Below are 20,311 nucleotides of genomic sequence, written 5' to 3'. Positions count from 1 at the left end.
GCAGAAGTAGTTTTAATTAATAAATAGTGGGTTTCTTGTTATTATTTGCTACAGAGTGCTTAGCCTATCAAGCTCAAATGAAGCAGACAGTGTACATGCTTTCGAGTACCGGCTACTGACCAACGTCAATTATTAATACGTCAATTAATAATTGGCATCATTTATGCCATTTAGAACATACGTTATGAGTGGAAGGTCTCTAAGTAGCCTAACCTTATTGCTTTAGGGGAAATAGTACGAAAATATGTGCAATATTACATTAGTTATTAAACTAGGCTATTACATTAACCTGGGGGGGGGGACGGACGGACGGACGGACAGACAGACTTATGTCGTTGTTGTAACATTCATTCATTCTTCCACAAATGAAAACACTGATCAACCATAAAAACAATCGTACTGAAAAATATGAAATATGATATATAAAACTGTACAAAACAGAATAAGGAATAACAGATTAAAGACACTCAGTCCTCACTGTCAGTGTCAGGTCAGTTATCTCCCAGTTCCTCAGTTTCTTTTGTGTTGGCACAACACAAAACACAACAATGACATAAGTCTGTGCAACACAGTCCTGCAGAAAAAATGAACATTTGCCTGTCTCGCACGCACTTTTGCAGCCGCAGTGTATCACATGCAAAACACTGTCAGGGGCCGAATTTCTGTTACGTGCAAGGTCCCATCCACTATTTGCCAAACATATCCATCCATGTTGACAAAAAGCAGCTACCTTATTGGTGTAGAACGATCACGTGTCGAACCGTGCCACCAAAATCCTATTACGCTCTGAAGAAACTAGTTCTGCATAAAACATAGACGCAACGATAATCGACTGGAATTTCAGAATCTCAAAAGACAGTTCCGTCGAGTAAATTCCTGCGCGCAAACCACTTTAGTCTGTGTTCGGAAACGTAAATTCAGACTTTTTGAAGTGCAGACATTAATGATTTAGCTACATGTTTACTTCATCTCCAAAAAATATATTAATTTAAATAAACAAGTTAAGAAATAATGTCACTTTTGTTTTCAAAAGCCATTGGTTAATTGACATAAAATAAGGACTTAGAAACTAAGCAGAGCGTCTAGACAAGTTACAATCAATTATGGCGTATCCGTTCTTTGACAAACCTGTGGTGGATGAAGGTGCTCAGATTATACAAAGAGCGTTTATCCCACCAGCCCCAAGGGTCTTCAGAGACAGAAGTAATGGTTCCCTGACCAGTATCTGTGGGAGAAGTATAGGTTCAGCAGGCCCAGCATAGTTTATCTAGATAAATGTAATTGTCATTCTTAAAAAAAAAATACATATGAAATAACACTTTAGCAACTCTTAAGGATGGCAATGAACACATAAGAGCAGCCTACCATACTTTGTAAAAAGTAATAGAAAGGAGAGTAGACTATAATAGTAGAAAGGAGGGTAGTAGACTGCAGTCTATGTAGGTAGGCCTAGACTATGTAGTCTGCTGGAATCACACACAAGGAAGCAAACCCACTGTAGCCAAGCCTTGACACTGTTCAGTCTGTCTGCATCTGTCTGTGTCTTTGCATGTGGGACATTCTTGAACGGGCAACTATGCCAGGAAATATGAAGGGTATACCTTGCTCCAAAGCAGTACCTGAATATTATCATCAGTTTTTCAGGTAATCTTGAAACACAAAGAATCAAGGAGGACTTTTTATTCAATTGTATAAAGTATTTTCATTGTTTAAAGTAGCCTATATGTTGACAAGCCTGTATATTACCTCTCCTCTGGCTTCCCCAATATTATAAGTGCAATATACTGTCCCCATGGGTGTATCCAGGCCCATTGGAAGACTCAGGGGGTGACTGCCTGGTGCCCCCATGGTTGAAAGCGTTTCTAAAATGCCCAGAGTGGCAAAAATTAGACCAAGTGCCCTACTGTCTGCCATTCACATTGTGAAATATGCTTGAGTGCACAGGATGGACCGTGCAATAAATGACAGTGTGCCCTCTATACATGTAAAAAGAGTTCCTTTATAGTATAGAAAATGTGATGCAGTACCCTATAAGGTGCCCTTACAATGGCCTAAATTGGACTGTTCCCATGCCCTTACTAAAATGCCCTTATTAAAAGGGATGCCCTCCCATCCCTTTTAATGGAAAAAGGTGCTGTTATGAAGTGCCCTTTATGCTGCCCCTACATGACAGTGTCCCAAATGTTGCCCTTTCCAAAGAAGACAATTAGATTCTGTGCCCAACAGTCTCCCCTAATGTTCCCAGTAGGGCATGCTTTCCCAAAGTGAGGCTGTGACAACACTTGGCACAGCCACAGTCTGTCACTGTCCAAGCCCCCTCTGGATCTGTGGAGGCAGACTATGTTAAGTGGAAATACTCGTAATATAATAATGATAGTCATGCTGAGCAATTTTAAATGACTGTTCTGCCAAACAAAGTGTGCAGTTTGGGTCACCTTCTGATCTAAAAAGTCAGTGCTGGATCTGTGCAATACTAGTCATTTCAGTGAATCCCCATTTAAGTCATGGTTATCTTTCCCTTTTATCTTAAAGCTCAGCATTTAGCCTATCAGTTAATAAATGTGTGTGGCAAAGTTATTTTGAAGTAATTTTTGATTTTGTTCAAGATGTGAAGACAAAAACATTATTAGCCCACATCAAGTGCAATTAACCATGGCCTTCTTCAGTGTTTTGAATTTTATCCTACAATTTTCAATTGCTGCCACGTTCTTTTTTGGGCTATTATTCTCAATCTCCTGTTGAGAATATCGACCATAGGCTAGCCTGTCAGAACGGTTTCAGACAGCTCATCAAATTACGCTAATTATCAGTAGGCCTAAATGCATATATATATGTTAAGAATATTTGGTAGGTCTACAATTTACGCATTTTAACGGTCGTAATGGTTTGACAAGTTGTCTCCTTTGTCATGTTAATTGCGGCAACATTGCCCTTTTTGGGGACAAAAAAACTCAAAAAATCAATTTACGCTGCTGAAACAACACACCTCTGCTGCTTTACGCTATACTTTTTGCGACATAACTCCTCTTTTCGACGATCGCCTGATCTGGGCTGCACAGTCTAAGCTTATTGAGGTCTAGCTTGAATTAGCGTTGCCTGTTAGTGGAACGGAACGTTAGTGGAACGGCTTGAGGCTTAAGTCTAAGTTGACGTTTACCCAAGTGAGACTTATTCGTGTTAGCGCGACTTGCGTTAGCGACATTGATGGAACACCCCCCTGATTTTCTTGACTGTCCGTCTGCTAGTCCGTCATTTCACGGATACCCCTTGGCTGTGATTGGTCCGTATTAAGAACCGCTTGCGTCAGGGGCGGGGTTACCGTGACCAACAACAGAACAGAATCCTTTGACCGCCATTGCTGTAATTTTTTACAATTCATATTTCAGCACATGTAAATCAGCATCTGAATTAAAATGTGACGAGAAATAGGCAGTGTAGTTGCTGAAAATGTGCTTATTGTATTGATGAAACGTCTATTTTGTAAATTTGCTCCGACTTTTCGATAACCTAGTCGATCAGTGACGTGCGGTGTCAGTAAGAGGCTAGGCACTGAGTTATGAAAGCCAGATTACCTAATTTATTGTTAGGCTAATATGTCAAAACGGTAAACGCAGTAAACAGTACAAGCAGTAGCCTACAGCCGCTGAATGTTAGCACAGCCACATAGCCAATCTTTTCTTCCATACCAGTCTGTTTGAAACGATCAAAAACATGTCCCTTTTGCTGCAGTAGTCCATCTAAGTCTGGCGTGGTTAACTCCTTTTTTGAATAAAATCAAGCTTGGAGAAATTCCTCAACTCTGTGATATCGGCAGACACCGCTGCTGTCATTTTGACTTGAATTTTGCGGGGATTACGCTTACAACGTAGCCACTGTAATGACGTTAGCTGCGCAAATGTCCAGTAATATCTCGATTTTAATTGGTCCATGTTTGGTACTTAACGTAGATGATTACTGGCATAACATATTTACGTGCAAAGGCACAGAAGAGTTGTGTTTTTCGACGTACATGTTGAAGAATTGCGCATCCGCAATGAATGGACAGTAAAAGCACTGCTTATTCGACCCTTTTTTTGTATTTAATTATGCGTAACTGCTACATTTGTTATTGTAACGTCTAAACAATTGGAATTACATACATATTGTATATATAAATCACAAGAATAATAGGTAAAAATACAAATACAAGTTTATTAAATAAAATGATTTAATAAACAGCAAATGTTTACTCCTCGACAGGTCTGCAAACGCCTTTGTAAACCGAGATTTGTTAAAACATTTGTTAACCGAGACCGTAGGTCGAGGTTTACAAACAAATCGTTTTAAAAAATCGAGGAGACAAAGCTTTTGCTGACCTGTCGAGGAGTAAACATTTGGTTTCTTATATACTACAACAATACGTGGGAAGATCACAAATCTCGAACACGTTGAATCTGGAGCAGACGCCATGTTGTCAGAGCAATCAGCTGCACTTGCACTGGTGACGTCACTACACCTCCAAGGAAACATATCAACAACATCAATTCGTCTTCTGTCTGCTTCAGATACTTCTTCTTTTTAAGGAGTGAGTTATTTTTCCAAAACGGAAGCTAGCTAGTTTTAGTTAGCTTCCGTTACCTAGCAACCTAGCATAATACTCGTAGCAATGCTACTACCTGCTAGTGTTACTTGTTAGCCTCCTAATTGTAAATTTTGAAGCCATACTACATTTACATTTAGTCATTTAGCAGACGCTCTTATCCAGAGCGACTTACAGTAAGTACAGGGACATTCCCCCGAGGCAAGTAGGGTGAAGTGCCTTGCCCAAGGACACAACGTCAGTTGGCGTGACCGGGAATCGAACTGGCAACCTTCGGATTACTAGCCCGATTCCCTCACCGCTCAGCCACCTGACTCCCTGCCTGACTCCCATACTATAGCGTTTGTCATATAGTTTTTGTCTATCGGAAAATAGTCGGTTGGAATGTTCAGAATCACATCTGTGTGACGCTACTCCTTAACGGGTTAAAACGAGAAGCGATTGCGGACCTGTGCAGAAACCATATTTGGTTGTTTTAGTTTTTTGGGGGGCAATTTAGGCTACTTTGTTGCCGAGCAGATGCCACGTTGTTAAGGTCAATGGCTACATCTCCAAGTCAACAGCTTGTTGCTAGGTCCATAAAACCGTGTATTTACCTCTGCGAACTTTCAGGAGGTATATAAACGGTATTATTAACTTTTGAGAACGTCTTCTGGACCAATAGGAACAGCGTATTGGTCCAATTATTACACTAGTATATAAGAAACATTTTTACGTTTGAATTTTGGCAGGGTAGGCAGTGCCTACCTGGCCTACCCTGACTGCACGTCACTGGCTAGCATCGCAGTGCAGCGCCACCTACTCTTCTGGTGGTGAATTGTTTTCAGCACCCACAGCCTTCGGAGTACTATAAATTCAACGAATCCGTCCGACTCCGTCCGTCTGTCTGTAACGGAGTCGGAGTAACTAATTCGGCCTTTATCCCACAGAGAGCTGTGTGTCTGATGTACAGTCAGGTCCATAAATATTTGGACATTGACACAATTTTCATCATTTTGGCTCTGTATACCACCACAATGGATTTGAAATGAAACAATCAAGATGTGCTTTACGTGCAGACTTTCAGCTTTAATTTCAGGGTATTTACATCCAAATCAGGTGAACGGTGTAGGAATTACAACACATTTGATATGTGGCCCCCCCCTTTTTAAGGGACCAAAAGTAATTGGACAATTGGCTGCTCAGCTGTTCCATGGCCAGGTGTATGTTATTCCCTCATAAAGGGAGTTTGTTATTTCATTGACAAGGAGCAGATAAAAGGTCTAGAGTTCATTTCAAGTATGGTATTTGTGTTTGGAATCTGTTGCTGTCAACTCTCAATATGAAGTCCAAAGAGCTGTCACCATCAGTGAAGCAAGCCATCGTTAGGCTGAAAAATCAAAACAAACCTATCAGAGAGATAGCAAAAACATTAGGTGTGGCCAAATCAACTGTTTGGTACATTCTTAAAAAGAAAGAACGCACTGGTGAGCTCAGCAACACCAAAAGACCCTGAAGACCACGGAAAACAACTGTGGTGGATGACAGAAGAATTCTTTCCCTGGTGAAGAAAAACCCCTTCACAACAGTTGGCCAGATCAAGAACACTCTCCAGGAGGTAGGCGTATCTGTGTCAAAGTCAACAATTAAGAGAAGACTTCACCAGAGTAAATACAGAGGGTTCACCACAAGATGTAAACCATTGGTGAGTCTCAAAAACAGGAAGACCAGATTAGAGTTTGCCAAAAACCATCTAAAAGAGCCTGTACAGTTCTGGAACAACATCCTATGGACAGATGAGACCAAGATCAACTTGTACCAGAATGATGGGAAGAGAAGAGTATGGAGAAGGGAAGGAACTGCTCATGATCCAAAGCATACCACCTCATCAGTGAAGCATGGTGGAGGTAGTGTTATGGCGTGGGCATGTATGGCTGCCAATGGAACTGGTTCCCTTGTATTTATCGATGATGTGACTGCTGACAAAAGCAGTAGGATGAATTCTGAAGTGTTTCGGGCCATATTATCTGCTCAGATTCAGCCAAATGCTTCAGAACTCATAGGACATTGTCCAATTATTTTTGGTCCCTTAAAAAGGGGGGGGGGGCACATAAAATGTGTTGTAATTCCTACACCGTTCACTTGATTTGGATGTAAATACCCTGAAATTAAAGCTGAAAGTCTGCACTTCAAGCAGATCTTGATTGTTTAATTTCAAATCCATTGTGGTGGTATACAGAGCCAAAATGATGAATATTGTGTCAATGTCCAAATATTTATGGACCTGACTGTAAACACCACAAAGTTAAAGTCTGCCTGTTATTCATTGCGAGAATGTTCAACCCCATTCATTTTCAGTGTTTCCGAAGCAAGTTAGCTGGTAAATTGATCAGATTACTGCATTTTTTCATATTTCAACTAGTGCTGTCAGTTTAACGCGTTATTAACGGCGTCAATTTTTTTTATCGCGTGATTAACATTCTTTTTGGCCTAGCAAACGTTGTAGTTTTTTTCACATGCTGTTGCAACAACTACTGACATTAGAAAAACTACAACACCACACCAGATCTAGCTAGACTGGAAACAAAACAACAGGCACGCCGCACACACTTGTTTGGGCTTGCGAGCCGGCTAAAGAGTAGTAGGCTAACGTTACGTTTTGAGTGGATGGCGAGCGCGAGACGCCGAAATGGATGCCAATAAGTTCTGAATGGAAAGTTTACTTTTAAAAAGTTGCCAAATGGTTCCATTGACAAGACCAAAGTGATCTGTGTGTTTTGTCGTTGTGAACTGAGCTATCATCGCAGCACGTCCAGTCTGAAATACCACTTGATGGCCAAGCACACAGCTGATGCAAATTCTCTGCCCCCTCGTCAAAGCCAGGCGATTGCAATGTTGTTTTCAATAAAAAAAAAAAACATTTGCACCAAATAATCCGATCCACTTTTCCATGTTGATAAGAGCATTAAAATGAGAAAAAATAATTGGACAAAAAGAAATCAAGGGACATTTAGAATAGATAAAAATGTGCGATTAATTGCGATTAATCGCAAGTTAACTATTAAATTAATCGTGATTAAATATTTTAATCGTTTGACAGCACTAATTTCAACATATTAGTGGACCTCTTATCAATTGTTATTAGTAGTATTTTATATTTATCGCACAAAAGCTAACACTTTAACCTGAACATTTGGCAGATTCTCTACTGAGGCGAAGCAAATCTTGTTTATAGCACACTGCTCTCCCTTGTACTGCGCCCAGGTATGGTGCAACCATAGCGCTGGCGCGCTGCAGAGACTTGAGTTGCCTACCACGATGCTTTTAAGATTATTATGTCGCGACCAAGGTCTAGCAGCAACAGCTGGCTCTTTGCGCAGCTGCGTGTTGACACCTTTGACGCCAGGAGGCGAAAGCTGACGCATTCTTTTGCGGCTCGCCCCCTGGCGTCTGGGAATGACATAAGGTGCGTTCGACATGGACTGACTTCATGCAGCACTGCAGCCGGCTGCAGGCGGCTGACTTGAAACAGTGAATTCTGGTTAGACTTTTTGTCCGACTTGAGACGGCGCCGAGGCTAGGTCACTGTGACGTAGCCAACAAAGTACCGTGAGATCTACTCGAGAACTGCCGGCTGTGTAGCCGAGCGCATTTTCTCAAGAGCAACTGCACGGGTTCTGATGACGACACATAGGGGTGGGCGATATGGCCAAAATCTATCACGGTATGAGTAATTTTATATCACGGTTACGGTATATATCACGGTATAGTGAAGGATGTGTCTATTCCAATATGTAATGATGGTATTCAATGACACAAATCTGTGTTCTAGAAAGAGTGGTCTGGAGTCGCAGAGGTCCGATAATATCAGCTTTAATGCAGCAGTTGGAAATCAACAAGTACAGAGCTCTGGGGTTGTCTACGTTTCCCTACCCGCAACAGAGTTTGGGCTGGTTCACGAAGTCCAACTGGCTATCTTTCCCTGTCCCAGCATATCATATACAATGCAATTGAAAACACAAGTATCAAAAAAGGGTTGAGCTTGTTCTCTCGTGCGTCAGGGAGTTGTTCTTGCCTACGCGCGTCCCACCTGCTCGGGTGCCATCTCCACCCAGTTTCAAGGTTGTTTCTGAAAATGAAGAGATAGAGACACAAAGAACAGCCTGCTTCCCGCACTCAGTGTGAGTTTTTTGGGGTTACAGTGGAAAACGACCTCCGTCTCACGCCATCTTCTTCCATCCTCTCTCTCAGCGGCGTCTCCTCAGCGGCCAGTTTTGCATTTGTTGACGCTTGAAACTCTCTGTTGTGATTACATTTACAGCAGAACGTTCCTTCCTTTCAATAGGTGAAACTATCTCACTACTAAACTGAACTTCAATGCCACAGCCTAAACTTTCTTCTGTTCACAAAGGTCTCTTACAGGAAAACGGCTAACGAGTGCCCATTTTAAAGTACAGTAGCTAGTACATTCTGGGCCTCATTTATCAAGGCCTTTTCGCCTGTTTCGAGGCATTAATTGTTCGCAAAGACGGACGTAACCGATGCAGGCTATTTACAGTGCGTACTTGGGTAAAATCGCAGATTGCCTGCCACATGAGCAAGAACAGGCAAGTTGCGCTTTCAAGTTGCGGGTCATGGGGAAAGTGGGAGTTCCACCCAAAAAGGTGGGAGGAAATGCGTAAAGTGCGCCAAATTATATATTCTGCGGTATTTACAAAGACTGCCAGTAAAAGCGTGCCTCTATTCTGCGGGGGAAATTCTTTGCCTCTTAAAAGCAGGTGTAAACCAGGAGCGCGTTTTCCTGTGTGTACAAATGTACCTTATTCAATGGCAGCAGTGATCCGAGCAAGGCGAAGACATAGGCCAATTTTTTTCCAAGGGTGTGGATGTTCTTCATGTTCGTATGCTTCATGTTTTTGTTACCCGCAATGTTTTTGGGGCTATCTCGTTGTTTATGATCATTGACTTATGCACTTTTGTAAAGCTCTCTCTTGGAAGTGGCTCTGGATAAAAGCGTCTGCTAAATGATTACATGTAAATGTAAATGATCTGCCCTGTAATATGTTCAGGTTTGCTGTTACTCCATGCACGTCGCTAAATTTAAGCTTGCGCTTTCATTTTCCCGGAGGAAGATCCATGACAGATACATGCGGGCCCATTGTTTGTTCTTTTAGAGGTGTGCTAATTACACTAATAGGCGGAGTATGCGCTCGTTGATGAGTGTCAGGTTTGATAAATACTACGCAAAATGAGGAAGCATAGCGGGCGCTATTACCAAACTCGCAAAAACAGACGCAGCGTAAACTGCTCCATTGTTAGTAAATGAGGCCCTCAGAGTGTTACACACTGCCCTTCAATCTAGCTAGACTAGTTAGCTTGCACGGGCATTTCTCTCCCATCTGCAGGACTAAAAAGATATGGACAGATGAGGGAAAATTGGGCCCTGTTTTTGCTCATTTAATCTGATCGACCTCATAATCCGTTTCCATATAGTTGAAACGTAGGCCTATATATTTAGAGCAGGAATTTTTATAAAAACATTATCAGCCACACAAATGCAATTCCCTATAGCCTACCCTAATTTATCTTGGCTGGTTTGGAGGGGATTAAGGAATTGCCCCCCCCCCCCCTTTTCTTAAAAGCCCTGAGTCTTTAGGTTAAAATGTGGGTTGTAATTTTCCACAAATATAAAAATATGAGTTCAACGTAATGTTTGTATTACATAAAGCTTAAAAAAACATTTTGCGCTCAAATTAATGTAATAAATGTTAACTAGCATTAGCTCGCATTACTATCTCAGCTCACATCAAACCATGACTAGGTCCTAGGTTGGGGTTAAACTCTGAGGGCTTCATGTACTAACGCTTTTGCGCCCACTTCAGGCGTATTTGTTTCACAATTTGCGTGTAAAAGCATGGCGAGGTATGTACAAACATGCCGCACTGACGGTAAAGCGCAGACTGCCTGTCGCGGGAACTGAAAATGGCAAATATCCGCCTTTTAAAAGCAGGCGTAAACCAGGATGCGAATATGCCTCCTGGTGAAATGGCAGCTGTAACCCGAGCAAGACGAAGACATAGGCCAGAGGATTTATGCCACAAGGATCACACTTTTTGAGTTGAGTGAACACAAAATCATTACGCGTTACAGATTAAGCAGCCATGCAATATAACCGTTACTGGAAGAAATCAAATATTACATTGAATCTCCGACTCAGCGTTCACATTCCATTCCAGCAGTTGTTAAACTCCTCGCAACATTACAAATATTGGCATCAGGATCATTTCAAACAGTCATCGCTGTTTTGACTTTGGTGGCTGATCCATGATAGAAAGAGAGAAAGCCCATTCAATTGCGCGTTTAAATGCTCACAATGTACGGTACAGTGGGCGGAGATGATTACCCAATGACCTGCAGGTTTCGTAAATACGACGTAAACTGCAGTATCACAGCGTGCGCAATCTGCGGGTTGGCCATGGCGCTAATAACGCTACGTTTGCGAATGTACGTACGAGGCCCTGAGTCTCTACATCTGAATTGCAACTCATATCTTTCTTACACACACTTTACTGTAGGCCTACTTGCAAACTGGAGAGACTTTGGTCACTCTGTTTTCATGAATATATAATCTGGGTCTAACCAGGTTAGAGGTTAGATCCTTAATCGAATGTTTTAATCTTTCACATTAAAACTAGTGCTGTCAGTTTAACGCGTTAACGGCGTTAACGCAAACCCATTTTAACGGCGTACATTTGTTTATCGCGCAATTAACGTTCATTTTGGCAAATGGTTCCATTGACAAGACCAAAGTGATCTGTGTGTTTTGTCGTTGTGAACTGAGCTATCATCGCAGCAAGTCCAGTCTGAAATACCACTTGATGGCCAAGCAGCTGATGCGAATCTCCGCCCCCTCGTCAAAGCCAGGCGATTGCAATGTTGTTTTCAATTTAAAAAAAACATTTGCACTAAGCAATCCGATCCACTTTTCCATGTTGATAAGAGCATTAAAATGAGAAAATCATGGGACAAAAAGAAATCAATCGACATTTAGAATAGATAAACATTTGCGATTAATCGCAAGTTAACTATGACATTAATGCGATTAATCGCGATTAAATATTTTAATCGTTTGACAGCACTAATTAAAACATAACTATTTTAAAGTGAGGCTTAATTGGAAAAAACGTTTGTGTAGGCTTACATGTGTGGCTTACAAACACCAGCTAAACTTGGCATGTGACTGACTGCCTAGTATGCTCTGACCTGGTGCCTGTAGCCTCGGGGAGGGAGCTGCTCTGAGGTCTTGGGGTGGTGCAAGGGCTATGGTCTATTTCCACCTGATCCCGTTTGCTCAGCTTTTTGAAGAAGTCTGCTATCTCACCCTTTCTTTTAATGTTTGAAGTGAACCCTAAGCAAAAATAACATGTAGGCCTACACATCCAATTACCCAAATTTGAGTCCAATCTTAAACATATCCCCATAATTATCTTCAATCAATTACCAGCCTGTAAGTTACTAGATCATGGCTAGTATTTCAAACAGGCATTATACAATAGCAAACAGGGTAGCTATCTGACTGCAGTGTTAATCTTTTGTAATGTTAATAGATTGATAAGGCATCTCATCAAGGAATCTTAGCAGTTAAAGTACAAAAATAGTGTAGCAACCCACACAGAAAGACGTGTTATATTCAGGCCCAAACGTAATACGCGGATGCAGAATTCAGACGAAAACCCACAGATTTTCAAATAAACTTTTCAACTCCTATTACATCTTTATTATTAAAATTTAAGGCAGGCATCGATGTCTAAGACTTTCCGGATAGTCTTGGTGTACACCCCAGCCTTGTGCAGGTTGCCTGTGCAGGCAGGCTGGGGGCATGTCAGCTTGAATGCCCATAAGCGAACGGGCATCCAGAGAAACAGCCGACAAGCGAAGAAGGCGTCTGGCGATGCGGGTGGCTGGCTGTGGACCGGCCGGGGCTGCGGAGGCTCGTACCAGAGCTGGAGATCTGGACAAACCTCCGCTTTGTTGTTCCTCCAGACGAAGAGCGCCCGGCCGATCCACTGTTGCTGGCCAGTGCTGAGCGTGCCCCGCCAGCCAGGGGGACACAACTGTGAGAGAGAGAGAGAAATTGAGTTCAAGTGCTAAACTTTCAATGAGCGATGCACAAAGTAGCACACAACCATCACTAATCACGTACATCAGCACTGTCCCTCGGCTCTACCAAAACATTGAGACCCCTGCATCTTTTTCTTTCCTTTTAAAAAATGATGACAAGGAATATTTTGAGTGAGGAACAGAAGGGTAACATTTGCAGTGGCTTCTTAAATTTGACCCTTTTGTTCCTCACTCAAAATTGTCCTCGACTTTTTAAAACATCAACGAAAAACGTCCAGTGGTCTCTCAATTTTTTCCAGAGCTGTATTGCATTATATGTATTATAAAAACAAAGTGCAAATTGAATATCAAAACATCAACGTTATCAAAAAAACTGGATTATCTTAGAACTTAAGGCAATAGGCTCAAATAAATAATGCCTTTATATGCACCTTTATATGCCCCAACATTGTCAAAAACAACTAAATGTGAAAATGCCTGCTCCAATATAAACTAGAGAGGGTGACATTTCTGGAGAAATTGAGAAGTGTGCTTGTGGCTGCTCCAGCTGAGGTAATTTGTTTAAGAATATCACCTCCAAATCTATTGTGTAAACTAATATCAAACGTTCACATATTTGGAGAACGACAAAAGTTTTAATTACAACTGATAATATGTATGTTTTTAAATAAGTATGTATGCTTAAAACCATACAATCTACATTGCTGCTTTTCTACAATTCTAAATACTAGTGAAAGTGTAGACAGGGTTCTCATCTCTTCTTGAGTGCAAGAGGTGATGTGTGGGAAGCTCACATCACCTCATAGTTACATAAAAACTAAGAAATTGACCTTTCACAAAAACCCTGCCCACCTGAGTTAATGTTGCTAGCCTGTCAAGCTTTGCTTCCTTGTATAGCAGGTATAACTGTAAACTGTGTTTGTGTTAAACGTACTGTACTTTCTCTTCATTTTAACGCTTAGCTAGATACAAAAAAACATCAGTCACAGTCACGTGGTGTAGCAGTAACTCATGTTCAGGCTCACGCAGCGTTCAGCCCACGGATCACTCAGTCTGTCACAAACCATTATGTCGGAGTACAATAATGACGGACCTGGTGTTCAGTAACTCACAGAATTAGCTGGCTTGGAATTTAACAACTGACAAAAAGAAAATTGCCAAAATTATTAAAAGTTAGACATCCCCCCTCTGTTGAGTCTGCCCAGTGTTATCCACTCATTCAAAGCAATCAGTCCAACATATATTCAATTCAGTCAATTGGGTGAGTCCATTTATTGAATATAAACTGTCTGTGTGTGTGATCCCCTCCCTCCCTTGACCTGTCCCCACCCTCCCTACTCCCTTTGGGCTCTCAGAGGGGTAGGGGAGGGAGGGACTGGGCTCTCAGAGGAGGAGGGAGGGAGGACTGTGCTCTCAGAGCGGGAGGGAGGGGGGGGAGGGAGGGAGGTTTTAATTGTTGACAAACAACAATCCTGTCTTTGATCTCAGTCCCACTGAATGTGATGAACACACAGTCCCACAGTTCATTCACATCACAGTGACAAAAGTCTTTAGTAATTCTGCCCAGGGGCACATTTGTCAACACTATCTCAGTTTGTCAACACTATTTTGGGATGAGGGGGGCAGTAATTGCAGTTGCCAGGTTAATAAATAAGGTTGTTTCCAGTGATCTCCATTGAATATGAAACCATGTTTTATACCTTAATTATTCAAGAGAAGAGTTTTGGAGTTGGTATTCACCAGTGTTTAAAATGTTATTTCTTTGCAGGAAAAACCCATACAAAGAAAACCACAGCCATGGAGCGAATTGCCAGATCGAAGTCAGAGAAGACGCATCTTTACAAGTTGTCCAGAAAGGAGAATAACATTTATATTTACAATCTAAATATGTCTGTTATCAATACTGGAGTCGGTCGTAAATGTTGCTTTGGAAGCACACCACTTTCGGGAACACACAAAACTATAATGCTTGTGGGACCAACAGGCTCAGGGAAAACAACACTCATCAATGCGATGATCAACTATATCCTGGGTGTAAAACAAAAGGATCCAGTCAGATTTGAACTGGTACCTAAGGAGTCTGATCAATCACAGGCTCACAGTCAGACCTCTGAGATTACAGCCTATCAGATCAATCACTGCAAGGATTTTGCAATTGACTTTTCTTTAACTATCATAGACACCCCTGGATTTGGGGACACAAGAGGCATTGCGAAGGATAAAGAAATTGTTGACAAGGTGAGAGAATTCTTTTCTGCTAAAGATGGCATTAGTAGTATTGATGCAGTGGGATTTGTGACCCAGTCCGCTTTGGTACGACTCACTCCAACTCAGAAGTACATTTTTGATTCGATTCTTTCCATTTTTGGAAAAGACATTGAAGACAACATTGTTCTCCTTGCTACCTTTGCTGATGGGCAGGTTCCACATGTGTTACAAGCTATTCAAGAAGCAAAAATTCCATGTGCCCGAAACAAAAAAGGCATTCCTATTTGCCTCAAATTCAACAACTCTGCCTTGTTTGCTTCTAATGATGAAGCAGGGACAGGTGATAAAGCAGGGACAGATGATGAGGCAGGGACAGATGACAGGGATGAAGTGTTACGTTTCGAGGAAATGTTTTGGAAAATGGGCACTGTCAGCATAAAAAACTTGTTTCATCGGTTAAATTGTTTGGAAGCCCAAAGTCTGCAGCTGACAAAGGAGGTATTGTCAGAGCGCAAGAAGCTGGAAACAACTGTGGAAGGACTGCAACATATTATCCAAGTGGGGCTAATAAATCTGGACAAGTTAAAAAAGGAACAGAAGGCATTAGAGAACCATAGAGATGATGCTGAGAAAAACAAAAACTTTGAGTTTGAGGTGGACGTCCCTAAAATAGAAAAAGTTCCCCTTCAAACTGGAATCCACACCACAACATGCAGGAATTGCAACTTCACTTGCCATGGCAACTGTGTTTATAGCATTGATATTGACAAAAGTAAGTGCTGTGCAATAACTAATGGCAGTTGCACTAACTGCCCAGGAAAATGCCATTGGAGCCATCATTCCAATTTGCCATACAAGTTTGTCTACAGCTCAACAACAGAGACGAGAACATATCAACATCTGAAGGAAAAGTATGAAAAGGCATTTGGTGCAAAGTTGTCAGCAGCTCAAGTTGTTCAACAACTGAAAGAAGATTACAGACAAACACAACAAACTGTGTTTAATGACATCAAGAAATTATCAGACATTCAGAAACGCCTTGGTGAGATTGCCCTTCGACCAAACCCGTTGTCTGCCACTGACTACATTGATCTGATTATTGAGTCTGAGAAACAAGAACACAAGCCTGGTTTCCTGGAGCGAATTCAGGAATTAAACAAATGCCGGGAAGGAGCAGACTTGATTAAGAAGGTGTCTAATAATGAGAAACTCTTACCCGATGAAAAAGAGAAAGACAAAGACGGTGGTTTCAGGACATGGTTTGGTAAACTTTTCGGTGGTGCAGATTAGAAGCTGTAAAAGTGAACATCTAGAAAAGGTATACAAATATTTACAGTTACCTTAAGTTTATATTGTTTTTCTGTTCTATGAATATATTCCTGTTTGCAATATCAGTAGTGTAGTGGGTCTAATCTATTATAATTGTATTCTGGGACATGTTCCAAACCTTTATTTTGTGAATTGTGAACACGTGAATTTATCAAGGATTTTGTCAAAAATGTCTAATTTAAAGAAGTAAATTCCAATGAAGAATATAATCTGAAAGCATGCATTCATCCCATTTACTTATTGCAACTGTGTTATATATACTTTAAACAATGTAATAGTAATCTACTTTCTGTAATTCACTTTGTTTCAACTGAAGTTTAACATAAATAATAAAGAGTGATTGAGTTGCCTTAAATCAGTTACATGGGACTCACACGATGGCCTTTGAAGCATTTGACCACTTCTCTCTTATAGTGTCAGTATAATGTGAGCTGATGCCCCTACAAGGATGTCATGGGAAGAAAGTCATCGAAAACCCCTGGTTTTCTAACATTATTTTTTTGTCTTGTCTTTTGCTAGTAGTACATTACTATATCCTGCCAAGCTCAACAGTTGGAATAGCTCATACAAGAAACATGCAAGTTCTTCAGACATTTTTAAACATTGTTTTCTTAGCTAGACCACACAAAACAAATATGTCACTGACTCACGATAGAGGAAGTGATGTAGGCTGTAACAACAACATCTGAACCCAAGTGGTCACCTGGGACACCTTGGAGATGAATGATGTGAACGCTGGTGTCTCACCTGTCCACTTGTCCTCAGAGCACCGAAACACATTTTAAAACAAAGTATAAACAGTCTTAGTTCACATGGAACACTCCTCTCTGCACTGCATAGTTCTGAGATCTTTTTTCGTTCCTCTTATTAACAGCGTAAACGAAACCTTTGTAATCATTTTCATTAAAACAATGTTGTAACATAAAAAATATTGTAATTATGTTACGTAACAATTGAAAAACTTTTTTTTTTGTGCTTTTATTGTATTGTTTGGTTTTCAACCATGTGTAATATGTTAGGTGTAACATGCATATATACTCACCTGAAGAAAGGTCTGCCTGCTGAAAATGATTAATAAAATATTTTAAATAATCATTTCAGGAAGTCTGGTGACCCTTTATTTAACTACACTGTACAAATGTATTGTATTTTTATTATACATAACTGGTAACTAGCTGAACTAACACTTCTCACACATGCCAAGGGCCTCAGGGAGGTATGCTTCTCTCTCCCTCACAGGACTGATCTCACCTCAACATAGTCTCTCTCACTTGAATTCCCTGCAGTAGCCTTTACTAAACCTGTACAGATATACAGCCCTCCATCATACAATAACACATTACCGCTCTTCTCCTACCTTCCCCGCTCCTCTTCTCCATCCCCCTCTTCCCCTCTCTGGATGGATGGAGGGTTGAGAGAGAGAAGGATGATAGAAAAGGGAAAGAGAGTGGAGGAAGTAGGAGAGAGGGGTAGGATAGAGAGGGAAAAAAAGGGGAGGTTAAATGGAATGTGGAGGGAACATGAGGAGGATAAAAAGATGGAGGTATATGGGTGCAGATCCCTCACCACTCCTGTCCCCTCCCTCCCTTCTCCCCTCCTCCCTCTGTCCCTCCCCCTCACATCTTCTCTCTCTGCTCCTTTCATCTAATTTCCTCTTCACTCTATCACCCTCCCTTCTCCTCTTCTTCTCCACCCCACCCCTTTCCTCCTCCCTCCCTTTCCTCTTCTCTGATCTCCTCTCCTCCTGTCCTCCACCCATCTCCCCTTCCCATCTCCTCTCCCTTCTCCTCCTTTCTTCTCCTCTCTCCCTTCCTCTCTCCTCTCCCCCTCCCTTTCCTCTCCCCCCTCCCATCTCTTCTCCCCTCCCCTCTCTTCTCCCCTCCCCTCTCTCCACCCCTTCCTTGTCCAGGTCTGGTCTACAGGCTGCCTTGTCGTGTCAAAAGTGGCTGTGGTCAGGGCCGTATGGAGGGTTGGAAAAATACAAAGGTCCAAAAACTAAATGTACTAGTGGGTTGGAATTAACGTTAGCTGGTAGCTAGCTAGTGTAGAGAGGTTTGCTTGTTGGGGGAGGAGAAAGAATCAAGGCCTTTGTCTAACAAACTGGAATGGTCTAGTGGTGACTAACGGGAGTTAGTTTTATGTGTAGTCTAATCAAACACACACAATATCAATTATTTAATGCCAATGATGTTACAATTCATAATGTAGCTAGTCGCTTTTACGTTACCGGTGTGTTGAAGTTGTGGGTCGAAAGCAGAGTCAGTTTTGCTAGTCTTGGCTGTGGACGAATCCGTTGTAATCCGATCAAAAAGGTATTTTGTGAAAGTATTCCTTTAATCGGCTGATTTTAGTTATCTCAGTGTCGCAATTCGAATTACGTTTGTTTCTTCTGCAGAATCGTTCAGTGTGTGTTGCAGCCACAAATCTATGGAATCCCAGAACAATTGGCGAGATCCTTTTGGGATGCTTATCTGTGTGACAGGACTTGCGGTATCATTGGAGTCAAATAGTGTTTGGTTGTTGTTGGTATTTATACTCTGAATAAAGGGGAAGTGTCTTGAGGCAGGTAAAACTGTTTATTGGTCAGGTCCTTGGCCTGGGTGTTGTTCACAGATAGGTGTGAACTGCAAATGTAATTTGAGGACTGGCCTAAAAAGCTTATACCTTGCATATACTTCTTAATACATTTATGTGTACACAACATTGATAAATGTTTTTTTTATTTTAATGGAGTTAGGCCTGAAAGGGTTAACTAAAGTTCGGGAGGAAGGTGGCACACCAAGACTCCTTCTCCAATCAAACTAATACGCATCAGCCCAGTAAAGCACGGAAGAATGCGACCAAACTCCCCTTGGTCAATCAAGAGTTCTGTATAAAGTATCTTCCATTCCTCTGGTCCTTGTGCTAGCATGTTGTTGTCACCCTCCCACCCTTCCCTGACTTATCATGACAGTTACATTAAAACATCTAAATAAATTAACACAGCAAAGACAGAAGAAGCATACATTTTCACACATCCATTCCAATAATCCTTCTAGTGTCCACAAGCAGTGTAGTCTTTGAGAGATGAATGTGAATCCATTAAATGTCTATTTTGGATAAATCCTTTGTTTAATCCAGAGTTTCCCTGGAGTAGGGAGAGGTTGAGGAAGGTGGGCCATTTGGCTGCCTCTTCTCCCCATGTGGAGAAGGAGTCAGTGCGTCTGTATCAACCTACCTTTTGAAGCTCCCCCAGAAAGACAGTGGCATTGTGAGAGGTGTCATAGACTGCAAGATCGGGGGTTCTTGTGTTAATGTGGTTTGCAGTTCTGTTTAACTGAGGTGCTCAGATTATCATTGTGTTGAAGGTTTGACTCTGTACTACAGTAGTTTACTCATGATGGACAGCCACTGTTTGACGAAGCGCAACCGCGCACTGGAGCAACGCATAACACATAGTAGCGCTTGCAATGTGAATTCATTGTTCATATTTTATGGAATTTTAAGATAAATGTGATGATCTGTTTCCCCAGTCTTGTGTTTAAACGTGTTGCTATTGAACCACTGGTGTATACATTTTATATTTGTATGGTCTGTTGTCCTGCAGTCGTCCTAAAGTCTGTGTTGAACCCTCCAAGACATATTTTTCATTGTCCCTGGAAAGATGGGACAATGAGCCCTGTCCTCCCCTCTCTCCTCTTGTCCTCTCCACCTGTCTGCTCCTTCCCTCTCTCCTCTTGTCCTCTCTACCTGTCCTCCCCTCTCTCCTCTCCTCTTGTCCTCTCCCTACTCCCCTGTCTTCATAACAGACTAGACTGGCCAGCCGGCACTCTGTCCTTCTACAGATTCTCCTGTGACACACTGACCCACCTTCAGATGTTCCACAGCCAGCCTCTGTCCCTGTCCCCCCCCCCCACCCTCCGGCTAGAGTCAAGCTCCAGCTCCGCCGTGTGGATCAATTGTCAAGTGTGATGCAATTGCACAGATGTTAATGAACAGGGCTGTTCCCCTGGTGCAGATGGAGAGAGGGATGGAGAGGGAGGCAGTGGGTGGGGGATGACTGGCTCCCTCGTGTTATCTTTGGGTCATTGTGACCCTTCAGTCATTGTGACCCCC

At 41.8% G+C, this 20,311-nt stretch overlaps 1 protein-coding gene across 1 annotated transcript in view; it reads left to right on the top strand.

Moving 5' to 3' along the window:
• The window catches only part of LOC134039436 (uncharacterized), a 29,639-nt gene extending 12,328 nt beyond the window's left edge, over positions 1-17,311 (top strand). Inside the window, exon 2 of the mRNA XM_062485348.1 lies at positions 14,448-17,311. Within this exon, the coding sequence (XP_062341332.1) occupies positions 14,477-16,177 (1,701 nt within the window). The 5' untranslated portion in view covers positions 14,448-14,476 and the 3' untranslated portion in view covers positions 16,178-17,311. The remainder of the gene's footprint in view (positions 1-14,447) is intronic.
• The last annotated feature ends 3,000 nt before the right edge of the window (positions 17,312-20,311 follow it).

The sequence above is a fragment of the Osmerus eperlanus genome, chromosome 1, assembly GCF_963692335.1.
Source record: "Osmerus eperlanus chromosome 1, fOsmEpe2.1, whole genome shotgun sequence".
NCBI lineage: Eukaryota > Metazoa > Chordata > Actinopteri > Osmeriformes > Osmeridae > Osmerus > Osmerus eperlanus.
The sequence above is the reverse complement of the archived record's forward strand: the minus strand, read 5'-3'. Positions and strand labels throughout refer to the sequence as shown.